At 49.8% G+C, this 13003-nt stretch overlaps 1 protein-coding gene across 1 annotated transcript in view; it reads right to left on the bottom strand.

Annotated features, from left to right (window-relative positions):
- DYNC1H1 (dynein, cytoplasmic 1, heavy chain 1) overlaps window positions 1-13003 on the bottom strand; it is a gene marked incomplete at its 5' end in the record, with an annotated part of 56683 nt that overhangs the window by 38328 nt on the left and 5352 nt on the right. The window contains 9 exons of the mRNA XM_015565837.1: window positions 1337-1576; window positions 2118-2237; window positions 2314-2424; window positions 2551-2727; window positions 3493-3633; window positions 5042-5188; window positions 6652-6801; window positions 8353-8532; window positions 9187-10263. Of these exons, the coding sequence (XP_015421323.1) occupies window positions 1337-1576; window positions 2118-2237; window positions 2314-2424; window positions 2551-2727; window positions 3493-3633; window positions 5042-5188; window positions 6652-6801; window positions 8353-8532; window positions 9187-10263 (2343 nt within the window). The remainder of the gene's footprint in view (window positions 1-1336; window positions 1577-2117; window positions 2238-2313; window positions 2425-2550; window positions 2728-3492; window positions 3634-5041; window positions 5189-6651; window positions 6802-8352; window positions 8533-9186; window positions 10264-13003) is intronic.

Here is a 13003-nt window from a genome sequence, read left to right as displayed (position 1 = left end):
AAAAATGTAAGGAAGGAAGGTGGGACGCCTCTCAGTTCAGCCATCAGCTCACGATGTGCCCTGGGGGACGGGAGAGAAGATTGACCTGGGGACACTGGATCTGAGGGGCCTGCGGCCACACCCTCTCCGACAGGCAGCTGTCCCACCGGCTCCTGAGAGAAGCCCGAGAAACCATGCATCACTCTCCCTGGGACAGCCGCCGCTCAGCATTCGCACCCTCCACACACTTCCTTCCACGTTAATGACCTTGGAAATGACTAAAACATCCATTACAGTCCTGACTATGACACATCACCAGCAAGATGACGGGGAGAGCCATTCAGGTGTTGGTGACAGGTGCTCACTCCCTCACCAGAACCAGCATTCTGCAGAGTCCTCAGAACTAGGGCTCCTGAACCAAACACAAGCAAGGACGTCTGGGCCCATCTGCTGGGGCAGGGCTGAGGGCAGGAGAGCCCTGCCTGATGGATGGTGGGAGGCTGCCCCGGCCACCAGGCAGGCCTGCTGTGGAAAACCTGTATCCTCACACTACGAGACCAGGCTAACAGGGCACGCTAACACCCTTTTGTCTGTGCTTACACACGTTACATTCCCAAACGAGTGAGACTTCAACTCCGTCGTGATCCTCACCAAGCCTCACATGCACTCCCCTCGGCCTGGACCCCTTGCCCCTCAGGCGCCTGTAGGACTTGCCAGTTCCTCCACAGATGGCACCTCCCCTGACAGCAGCACACCACCCACACCCTCTCCCATGGGCCCACCTTCCCACAGCACATGGCACCAAGACTAAGTACATGCTTCCTTGCCCGGATTTATCATCCGTCTCTCCCCCGGGAGCATGGCTCCGAGAGGGAGGCTCCTGTCTTTCTGTTTACTGCTGTATCCTGATGCCCACAGGACGCCTGGAACACAGGGGGAACTCGACAAATACTGGATGAACCAAGAGGACCGGAGATGGCAGGGCCTCTTGGGTACAGACAGTTACTAACTGCGACGTTGATGACAGAGACAGAGAGCCTGCAGCAGCATGAGGCTCGGCCTGTGTCCACGAGAAATTAAATTCCAATTTTTTAGTTTGTTTCAGAGGATAATGTAAGAACAGAAAATCTTTAAAACCATCTCCTGACGGAAGGGACTGTCATGAGGGAGGGGTTCTGGGTCAAGAGATGGAAGTTGGCACTCAAGTTTCCAACCATCCTATCTGTTAAGTTTTGCTTTCTTAATGACAAAAGAAAGTCTTCATCATCAGAAAGCACAGCCAGGGCCAGGCCTTTTAGTCTGAAAGACGGACACCAGATCATGCTGCTGGCTTACGGGTTCTCAGGGCCAGGCTCACCGTGACGGGCTTGGTCTTCTCCCAATCGGTCAGCAGGTCGGTGGTGCGGCTTTCCACGGCCCGGTCCTCCTGGACGATCTTCATCTGCAGGTTTGCCACCTGCTGCTGAATGGCAGAGTCCTTCCGCCGCATGATGTCATTGAAGGCCCCCCACTCGCCCTCGATGTTGTCAATATAAAGCCAGGAGGGCGGGAACTGGAACCTCTGCTTTTCCAGCAAGCGCTGACCATTGCGGTAGAGCTTTGAGAGGTAAGAAGTAAATTAAATTTTTGCTTCCATGACAATAATAAATAACAATAAACTACCATCAGGGTCTATGGTAGAGAAGTCACAGCGGCAACAGAATATAAAACATCAATATGTTTGCCCTTCTCCAGAAGCCTCCCGCCCCGAGTGTGCGGTCACCTGGGTGCATGATCACCTGGGTGCTGTGATCAGAGGCAGTGCCCCGAGAGCCTCCCTGGCAGTCCCGCTACGTACCTAAATGCATCCTGAAGGCCCTGGAGAGGGCCTCTGCATGCTGCTCCACCCCACCCCCTCCCAAATTATAAAAAAGAAATTCAAGTTTGATGACTTGAAGATCAACAGCCAGTGGTTCTAAGACCTCCGTGTGCAGAGGAAACCCCCGCAGAGTTCTCTAAAATGCAGATGCCTGGATGCCACACGTGCACATTAACAAGCACAGCAGGTGGTGACAACACAGGTGACCGGTGGCCACGCCTCAAGGGCTGGTGGTGAGTCAGAGCCCTCGGTGAGAATTTTAACTACTCCTAGAACTCACCTCAACTTGCTTCTCAAACTGCTTGATCTTCCGTTTCAAAGACTGCACGTAGGTGATGAAGGTGACCGCGTCCGAGGTGCTGGCGGTGTCCACCGAGTGCTGCTCCAGCTCTTGGCGAGACTGCGAGAGAGCACAGCGCTCAGCTGGAGCCGAGATCAACCCGCAGACCCCTGCGCCGACAGTCCCGTCCCCTCACCTTGGAGATCTGCGAGTGGAATTCTGTCATGTTGGAGCCAAGCATCTGCCCAAACTTGCTCAGAACCTCCTTATGCCAGGAGTCGTACTTCAAGTTCACCTTGGACTGCACCTGCAGCGAGCGAGCACAAGACAGAGCGTCGCCTCAGAGGCATGCTGCAGTCCCACTCCATTTCAGCCAGACCCACAGGCCGCCTTTAGAGCGACAGGCACCTTTCAACAAGCCAGCAGGGCTCACCTTGCCGTAATCTATGACCACGGGCCCAAACTCTTTCTTGGTTTCCGCGTTGTCAAAGGTCCCTCTGGCCTTCCTTATCTGAACCAAGAGAGCTTGCCACTTGTTGAGGTCTTCCCCGAGTCTGTTATAGATGTTTTCGGCCTGCATATCCCACAAGCACTGGTACTGGAGCCAGACCTGCAGACAAGAACATAGACTACAGTTTGGCCTTTCATTCTGTAGAATGTTGATACATATCTTCATGTTCTGTTAAAAAGGTTCATGTTCATTACCATTAAAAAAATTCCCACTTCAAATTCTCAGAACTTTCTTAAAAGAATAAAATCTGCCCAGCCAGCTTGGCTCAGTGGTTGAGTGTTGACCTATGAACCAGGAGGTCACAGTTAGATTCCTGGTCAGGGCACATGCCCAGTGTGGGAAGCCAATCAATGATTCTCTCTCATAATTGATGTTTCTGTCTCTCTCTCCCTCCCTCACCATTCCTCTCTGAAATCAATAAAACTATATTTTAAAAAATTAATAAAATTTACAATCCTCCAAAATGATAATACCTCATAAGATTTGTCCAATATTTTTCTTTGCATTAAAATAGCAAATATCTACTGAATCATATTACATTTATTTTTTTATTTTTTTAAATATATATTTTATTGATTTTTTACAGAGAGGAAGGGAGAGATAGAGAGTTAGAAACATTGATGAGAGAGAAACATCGATCAGCTGCCTCCTGCACATCTCCCACTGGGGATGTGCCTGCAACCCAGGTACATGCCCTTGACCGGAATCGAACCTGGGACCTTTCAGTCCGCAGGCCGACGCTCTATCCGCTGAGCCAAACTGGTTTCGGCTGAATCATATTACATTTAGTCAAGACCTTTTAGCTTCATATTCATTATATCTCAAGCTCCTAAGTGTCTAAGATGGAAATTGGGAGCTTCTTACCTTGACGTACTGCTCGACTTCAGTTACGATGCCCATGACTGCGGAGTAGGACTCTTCCAGGGCCATGGGGCCATCCGGCATCCGTGTCAAAGCATTCCGATAGAACTTCTCCTCTTCCGTCAGTTCGTAATGTACGCCCACCTGACCAAGCAGAGCCGGAGATGAACGCAGTGTGCAACACTGCTCATCTCAGGGGCACCGCTCAGTAAAAATGAACTGAAAGACCAGCCCACGATAAAAATGGCATTTAAGGGGCAACATCTACTTACCAGTCACAAGTGACCAGAAGCCTACTTATATTTAATTTGCCAAGCCAATAAAAGGAAGAGATCAACCACGCCTGAGGGGCAGTGGCCCAGGAGCAGCCATGAAGGCAGCTCTTCCATGTTTGCCAAGAGGAGCAGGGAAATTAGGTGGCTGGAGGGGGACGAGGTCAAGTTTATTCACTGACAGGAAGACTGAGAAGAGAGGGAGGAACTGCTGGGCCACAGGGTTCGGGGATCAGTGCTCAAGACGGGCTGGCGTTAGTGCGTTCCAGAGGAGACAAACAGGAGAACTGCAAACACAGTGTGCTGGCGGGAGGCAGGGGAAACACAGGCACGGACCCGAGGGGCAGGCACCACACTCAGCTCGTTCCCCCCAGGTGCACGTCGCCACGTCTGGGCCCACACTGCCGAGACTGTGAGCCCACGGGCAGCTGCTACTGCAGAAAAAACTCTGAAAAACTGAGTTTGTGTTCAAAGTTAAGGAAGGAGATACACTTCCTGAGAGGACTACTACGCTCCTGACAGCCTGTCAAAGCAGAGGTTGTGGGAGCTGTTAACTGACAGCACCAGTCCTGTTCAGAAGTAAGGTGCCTAGAGGCCCAGGCGGGACCAAGTGGTCGGTAGAGTTTCCCTTTTACTCTAGAACAGTGATTCTCAACCTTCCTAATGCCGCGACCCTTTAATACAGTTCCTCATGTTGTGGTGACCCCCAATTTCATTGTTACAAATTGAACATAATTAAAGCATAGTGATTAATCACAAAAACAATATGTAATTATATATGTGTTTTCCGATGGTCTTAGGCAACCCCTGAGAAAGGGTCGTTTGACCCCCCAAAGGGGTCGTGACCCACAGGTTGAGAACTGCTGCTCTAAAAGATTGCATTATACATGGGAATTGTCTTAAAATAATCTGGTGGGGTGTGTGCAGGGGAATGCAAATGAAACAAAATTGGCCACGTGTTGATAAATAAAGCAAGGTGATGTAAATTCCCCCGACTTGTGCGGATGTTTGCAAACTCCCATAATAAAACGTGGGGGTGGGGGAAAGAAGCAGGAAGCAAAATTCCCAAGTTCATGGAGGGACTTTCTAAGAGCCACTGAGACCTGAGCTGCAAACGCAACGACTGGGAAAAGTAACTACTGCGAGAAAAGTCAGGCACACAGCTTCTCCCCTTAGAGAACGGGGCCTGAAGCTGGGAGCTGAAAAGATGCCAAGAGCTGTATTAAAGGAGACCGGGGAGAGGCGGTCGCAGAAAGGGGCGGCCTGGCCAGGAGGCTCACCTGGTACCTCTGACTCTGAATCCTGGGGAGGGACAGCACGATCATCTTCCAGGCAAACATCTCCTGATACAGCTTGTACCTGCACTCTTCGATGGGCGGGTTCAAGTAGATGACCTGATTGGTTATTCTGAGCTCGTGAATGACATTCTGAAAAGGAAAGATTTCATGTCTTACTCCGAGATCTGCTTCAACAGAATGGTTTTGATGCATCACCCTTTCTCTAAGTTACTAAACTGCTCCGTCTGAACCAAGACCTTCTGCAGTGCCATGCTTGCGGTCTGAGCCCTCCCCAGGGATGCAAGTTGGAGGGCAGGCTGAACCTCCCGAAGGTCCCCCATGCCTGGGTGCTCAATGAGGCACCACCTGCTGGGCCGTGCACCTGAGTCCAGCCGGCTGCAGCAGGGACATGAGCTGGCATTCGTGGTTGGGCTCCTGCTCACTGAGGCAGGTCTGCCTGTGCCACCTGCCGGTGCTGGGAGCTGGTCAGGAACTCCCACCCATCTCCACCTGACTCTATCACTTGGACACACTCATTTGCTTTCCCGAATCTCAGTATTTTAAAAAATATGCTCTGGGGATAAATACCCGTAATATTCAAAAGTGAAAACATTTTTCAAGCATTAAGAGAAAAAAAACTGAGAAGGTAAAGTCTGGGAAGGAAAAAAAAAGCCAAATGTTTCTCCCAGGTCAGAGTTTTACTTTAGGTTCTTTTAGGCTTCTGATTCGTGACACCTTTCTTACTAATAATTACACAAACTACATAAAACAACACGGCGCTTAGGAAATTCCTGTGAGGTGCGCATCTCTCCGACCACCTCCCACATCAGGAGACAGGGCCTATTAGCACAGTTTGAATTAACAGAATTTTCCAGAAAGCTTGCTAGGACCCACTGACCATGTCGCACAGGAATGCGAACAGGCGCTTGGAGACAGACTATGTCCAGGGTGTGACCACTGAGCTATTACCGACTCAGCCATGTAGTTCCTACCCAGATTCATGTAAAGACAGGGACGGGTCAGTGTCATAGCCTGAACGTCCACTTGGGATTACGTTCAGTCCCTGAAATGATTTCTTGCACGTGTGCTTGGAAAGCAGAGGGTTATTTTTTTCTGTGTACATATATTTTTCATTTGTTAAAAATGAAACTAAGTTTAGACTTTCAGGAGAGTCACCAAGAAAGCAGGAAGTTCCCAAGCACCCTTCACCAGCCTGCTCTGACGTGAAGCCAGCCATGGCACGATGACCACAGCAAAGAAGTTAACACTGACCCAGCACCCCGACCTGGAACACAGGCTGTCACACGTGCACGCTCTCATCCAGAGCCCATCACACAACTCTTGCCAGTCTCCCGTCTCCCTCTCCTGACTGGGCACTGGTCAGGCATTGTGCCAATGACCCTCAGGGCAGCGGAGTGATTTGGGCAAGATCCTGGGGCGAGGCACCCTCTGATCACACTGCACACGGTCCCACACAACGTCATGGGGGATGCTGGCCTGGGTCACCGGGTGAGGTGATGTCTGTCAGGTGTCCATGGTGAGAGGCTTTCTCATTGGTACGTTTCAGGGCAGAGGTTTATTTACTTGTGTGGGATGCTCTGGGAAACACTCACCTTGATCTTTGGCTCTCCACCAGGCTTGTGACTAACTTGTGGAGCGTCTGTGTCCATGTCGACTTCTGATTTATCTTCAGCTTGTCCAAGAAGCACCTGGGTCCAAGCTCTGAGGCCAGCTTGCAGGCGGACACCCAGTATTCTTTCAATCTGCAGAGAAAGCAGTGTTGCAGAATAGTGAGTCTTCTAAACTGGAGCTGACCGAGCACATTAAATGGAAAGAAGAGGCACCTTCTTGATCAATAAACCTTTCCTTACTCCAAAAAAAGAAAAGAAGAGAAAACAGAGGCTTTAGGCTAAAGAGTTAATTGTAACCCTCCTCCCTCTATTCTGAGTCTCGCTTCCGGCGCTTCCTCCCAGCCTCAGGTAACTATCTCCATTAAGCTCACTGTGTTGTCCCACTGAGTGCTGAGTCGCCAATACATGTGGTAAGGAGAGTAACACAAACTCAGACATGCAATTAAGGTCCTGATACTGTTTAATATAATAGAAAACTTGCAAAACAAAAGTGTTTTCCTGGTCGCCTCAGAGATAAAACTAGAAAACTAGTTTGAAAATTAAACCATTTTTTCTTATTGTTGAGGTATTATTGTCACATAACGTTACATTAGTTTCAGGCATGGCATAATCTATATATGTAAAAGGCTAAGTGACCATCCAACCACCTGACTGGTAGCTATTACATGCAATGACCACCAGGGGCAGACACTCAACACAGGAGCTGCTGAGCTGCAGTGGTTCTCGGTGAGAACCCAAGAACCTCTCTCTTGCAATCCGGGACCCCGTGGGGGATGTTGGAGAGCCGGTTTTAGCCTGATCCCCACAGGCCAGGCCGAGGGACCCCATCGGCTGGAGGGACCCCGCTTACTCTGGAGACGCCCTTTGAGCCACAGCGCTGCCCCAGGTGTGGCTGGCCAGGGTGGGACCTGGGGAGGTTGGCTCCAGGGCATGTCCAGCCCATCTTGCCCAGTCCCACCCCACCTGACACCTTCTAATTAATTTCCTTTCAATGTGCACGAATCCATACACTGGGCCACCAGTGATTAGATATTTGTGTATGTTGCAAAATGATCACAATAATCTGATCAACATCTATCACCCTCCATGTTGACCACTTTCTGTTACAAGTAAAGAACAAAATCTTCTCTGACCTAGAATGAGACAAGTAAGTTTCTGCGAACAGGACGCCTGTGTGTCGTTGTGAAAAGTTGGCCTTGGCCATGGGACTGCCTGGGATGCTGTGAGGCGGCCGTGAGGAAGGCTGAGACTGTCAGTGGACTCAGTAGAGTGGGCTTTGTCACCGTTCCCTCTGTTGGTCTCCCTTGTGCGAGTACACCACCACTGTTTTATCCTTTTTAAAAGGGAAGGAAAGCATGCCCGGCTGGCGTGGCTCAGTGGTTGAATATCGACCTAAGAACCAGGAGGTCACAGTGTGGGGGTGTGCAGGAGGCAAACAATCAATAAAATAAAATAAAATAAAATAAAAGAATAAAAATAAGGGAAGAAAAGCCCTAGCTGGTTTGGTACAGCAGATAGAGCACTGGCCCATGGACTGAAGGGTCCCGGGTTAGATGCCCATCAAGGGCATGTGTCTCGGTTGCAGGATCGATCTCGTGTGTGGGAGGCAACCAATCGATGTGTGTCTCTGTCTCTCCGCCTCATCTGCATGTCAGTGAGGACCCACTCAGTGCCCAGCCTCACCTCCATGTCCAGCTTGTTGACCCAGATGGGCAGGTTGGAGTACGAGTGCAGGTTCAGGTCGTCCACAGCCTTCTGGACCCTGTTCAGGATCTCTGAGAAAGTCTTGTGATCGTACAGACAGGTTTCCAGGGAACGCACTTCCAGGTCTATTTTTTCTTCAATAATCAGCAGATCATCCACCTAAAGGGAAGTATATTTAATATTTAAAACATCTACTCACTCTACTCACTCCATCCCTTAATTTTTATGTACATTCTTCTCAATTGACAAATGCTCGAGGCAGAGAAGTTTTTCCATAAACAGCTAATCCTACTGGGTGAGAGGGAAGGGAAATGTATGGAGACTGTCAGCTTGCCCCTCCTCCCTCCTGCTCACGGGAGGGATGGCCTCTGCTTGATAAGTCTGGGAGCATAAGTAAGATGGGCTCCACTCTGGCTTCCATCCTCTCCTCGGGAGCCAGCGTGCACCAGATGCACGCACTCTGGCCTGCTTGCAGCGGCAGGCGCAGGACCTACACTGGCCAGCTGCGCGGGGGCCTGGGCGGAAGTCTAGGTCAGGATGGAGTGACAGCAAGCACCTCTCCAGGCAGCTTTATCAGGAACAAAGCTCTGGTTTCGCTCTTCGACTCCTGTGCCTGTCATCTCTCCACTGATTTCTAAACTCAGGTGTTAGTTATTCAAGGGCCTCCCTAAAGTCCTCATCCCGTCAAACAGCCCAGTGGCCCTTTCTCCCTTTCAGCTCCCACGTGTCCTGTGTATCAGTCCCGCATGCCACAGGAGACCAACATGGTGAGCCAGCTGTCCTGGGCCACGAGAGGACTGCCTCGGAACACACCTTTTCCTGGAAGTTGAAGACAGTCTCCGCCAGCCGCTGCACGTATGGGTCGAGTTTGTAGGACTCCCACACCAAGGCGATGCCCTCTGCGATCAGGGCCTGCACCTCCTTCTTCAGGCCGGCCACCAGCAGAGAGATGGTGTTCCGTTCCTCCACCTTCTCACAGGTGCGCTCGTAGGTGCGCACGCTCTCAATCAGGGAGATGGCAAACGGGTAGAGCTGGTTGGCTTGATGAGCCTTGTTCACAATCGCCAGAGGGACTCGGAAACCAAGCCACTTGAGGTTTCGAACTTCTTTTGAAAGTGTGATAATCTCGGGGAGGAAGTTGACCTTAAGCTTGAGGACGTTCCCGGATCGGCCACGAACCCGGGTGCTTTCGATGGTGAAGATGCGCCCCGAGACGCCCAGGTTCCGCTGCTGCACCTTCCGGGCCCAGTCGTCAAATATTTCTTGGGTGTTGAGCTTCATGCGGAAACTGTCACCATCCTGCTTCAGCTTCTGCCCCTCCACGTGGTTCTCCCAGCCCTTGCCCAGGACGTCCTCCACACGCTTCATGTAGGCGGTCAGCTGTCTGTCAATCTGCTTCGCCCAGATGATGGACCCAGACACAGGCGGCAGATCGCGCACGTGGCTCATCTTACACGCCTGACTCTGTGGGTACTGGACTTTGAACTTGTCGTGAAGAGACTCAATGTCATCTTTCACACGCTGGATTAGCTGGGTCTGGTATTCACGGATGGCCCCGCGGATGTGAGGCCTGACAAACAGTGCGTTGAACCTGGAGAAAATCCTAAACATCTCGTTAGCATTCTTGGCCGTGCCGAGCTGATCCCGAAGGCGAGCAGTGATCCGGGTCTCCACTCTGTCAATCCTCTCGTCGTATCTCTTCATCGCGGCCTCCCACGCCTCTGTGCCTTCTTTGGAAACATCCAGTCCATCCACTTCCTTGACATTCTCGTAGGCGAGGTTTACCTCCTCAATAGCATTCGCATCAGCGGCATCAAAAAGAACCTCAGCTACTTTCATATCCTGGGGTTCGGGGACCTCCCCTTGATTCTGCTGTGCAACTGCTGTGACCTGAAAGGGAAGGATTCGTGATCAGGTTACCAATGAGGGCTGTATTCTGTTGTACACCGGCAGAGCACATACACAAATTACCAGTCAGCCTCGGTAATGCTTGTTTGACTCTAGTCAAACACTTAAAAAACATTTTTAAGAGAGAGGGAGAGGGAGATATACATGATGAGAGAGAAACATCATCCATTGGCTGCCTCCTGCGAATGGATGGAGCCTGCAAACTGGGCAAGTGCCCTGATCAGGAATCAAACCAGGAGACAACCAAGATGGCGGCATAGGTAAACACCTGAACTTGCTGTCTCGCACAGCAAATTACATCAAAACTACAAATAAAAGACAGAACGGTATCATCCAGAACCACGGGAAGGCTGGCTGAGTGGAAGAAGGAAAGAGAAAAGCGCACTGAGACTGGGAGGAGGTGTGGAGGTGCAGAAGTGCGGAGGTATGGAGGCACGCAGAAACGGGCTGGCAATTGGGTACGCTGTTGTCTTTTTGAATTGGGAGGGAGATACAAGCTCCTGACTGTCTGAACTCCAGTTCCGGGCAAGACTCTGGGGACCCAGACTCACACGGGGAGAAACTGGACTGTCTGGCATTGGGCCGGAACATGGGGGCGGCTTTCTCTCAGAGGTGCTTGCAGCAATCATTGTTCCTGCATGGGGCCGCGGGACACAGAGACCCAGGGACTTTTCGGGGCAGGGCTGACCATTTGCTCTTCCCTGGTGATTCCCTGAGATCCCGCAGTGAGACCATCCAGATTACAACTCTTCACATCCTTAAGAGACACTCAGGGGCAGACTCAGTGAGCACCAAAACCCCACTGAAGCAAGTCCTGCCCCATAAGGGTGTCTTCAGCACAGCAGTTCTCCCACTGCAGACACAGCTGGTCCTCACAGCCGACTGGCCCGGAGGTCAATTCCTCCCAGTGATACCAACAGCAATCAAGGCTTAACTACAACAAGACTGTGCACACAGCCCACAAAGGGGTGCACCAAGAGCGTCCACCTCAGGTGACTAGGGAGAATGAGCAACTGGGCCCTATAGGACACCTAGCACAGAAAGCCACTCTATCAACACAGGGAAGCATAAAAAATGCAGAGACAAAGAAACAGGTCACAAATGAAAGAAATAGAGGAAAGCACACTACTGGATATGGAGTTCAAAACCATGGTTATAAGGTTACTCAGGAATCTTCTAGAAACCTCTGAGAAATTTAGTGAGACCCTCAAGTATATGAAAAAGGACCAATTAGAAATTAAGGAATCAAACCAGTGACCTCTTGGTGCACGGGTCGATACTCAACCGCTGAGCCATCCCAGCAAGACTAAACATTTTACAGCCCCGACTCAGCAAAGCCACGTAAAACATGACACAGTACATTTTAACTCTGCACTGCAGAGATCTTCTGACAATGCAGTCTCTCTGCTTAAGCAGCGAAATTAACATGTGTTAGACCTGGATTTGGGGTACTTCCCTTCTCAATGTTTAATCAGCAGTTAGAACCGTCTATGAGAGTGTAGTAATTCAAAGGAGTGCTACGTACAAACTCAGTGTCCAACAGTTTTCCTTTCTTAATCTTAAAACTCTAGGTTATAGCCCACAGGAAGCACACAGCAGAGGGATGACTAAAGTGCTAGAGTAACATCAGGACCTCCATTCAGTTCTCTCCCAATGTGCTGCTGGAGGTCGGTGTTGAGTACGTCACGATACATTAAAGATGAACATTGTAATCCCAAGAGTAATCTCTAAGAAAAAGAAGTGAAAGAACTACAGCTACAAGCCTACAGAGGAATTAAAGTGATATACTAAAAACAGCACAAACGAGGGCCGCCAGGAAGGGAGGAACAAGAATGAGACAAGTGGACAAGAGCAGACAGCAGGTGTGAGTCTAACCACATCGATAACTGCACTGAGTGAACAGACTACACACAGTGATAAAACATGCTGAGAACGCATCATACACACATTTATTACAAACTGTACCGAGCTGAAGAATGTGGACATGATTACACACAAAAAGAAAACGTACAATGCTCTTTAACAAAGGATATATGAGAGGAGATACCTGGCAAAAGTTGAGAAACCCTAGGCTAGAAGGACTCGGCACTATTCTCAAAACTCTCCGGATAAAATAAAGGGTGAATATTAAATGCCAACACACACGTACACACACTAATACCATGCCGAGTGAAAAGCTGCTGAGGATTCACTATTAACAAGTACTCAAGCCCGAACAGCAGGCACCGCGATCAGCGGTGAAGCTTCCCAGACTGCACAATTTCCAGACTGGAGCCCCCCTAACATTTTTTTACAAGATTTTCAAACTACAGGAGGGTTGAAAGATTTATGGACTGAACACCTACACACACACCTAGCATTAATTAATATTCAGTCAATTAACATTTGCTATATATTGGCTTTATCATATATCGATCCATTTACCAGTCAATCCCTCTACCTATATATCTCAGTGCACCTTATATTTCTGGACTGGGTTTTTTAAGGGAAGAAAAGCACTGATGAAGAGAAGAAAATGTTGAATTGACAAGAGAAAAAAGGATGTCTGAAGAAAATGAGTCATTTAATTATTTTGACAAATCTCAGGCATATGCAATTATTATTCACACTAGTGGCTGAGTGCACGAAATTCATGCACGGGGTTATGTGGGGGGGCTGTCCCTCAGCCCAGCCTGCACCCTCTCCAATCTGGGACCCCTCGGGGGATGTCCAATAACCAGTT

This window comes from Myotis davidii, unplaced genomic scaffold (assembly GCF_000327345.1).
Source record: "Myotis davidii unplaced genomic scaffold, ASM32734v1 scaffold60, whole genome shotgun sequence".
NCBI lineage: Eukaryota > Metazoa > Chordata > Mammalia > Chiroptera > Vespertilionidae > Myotis > Myotis davidii.
Note: the sequence above shows the minus strand (reverse complement) of the source record. Positions and strands in the feature narration are given on the sequence as shown.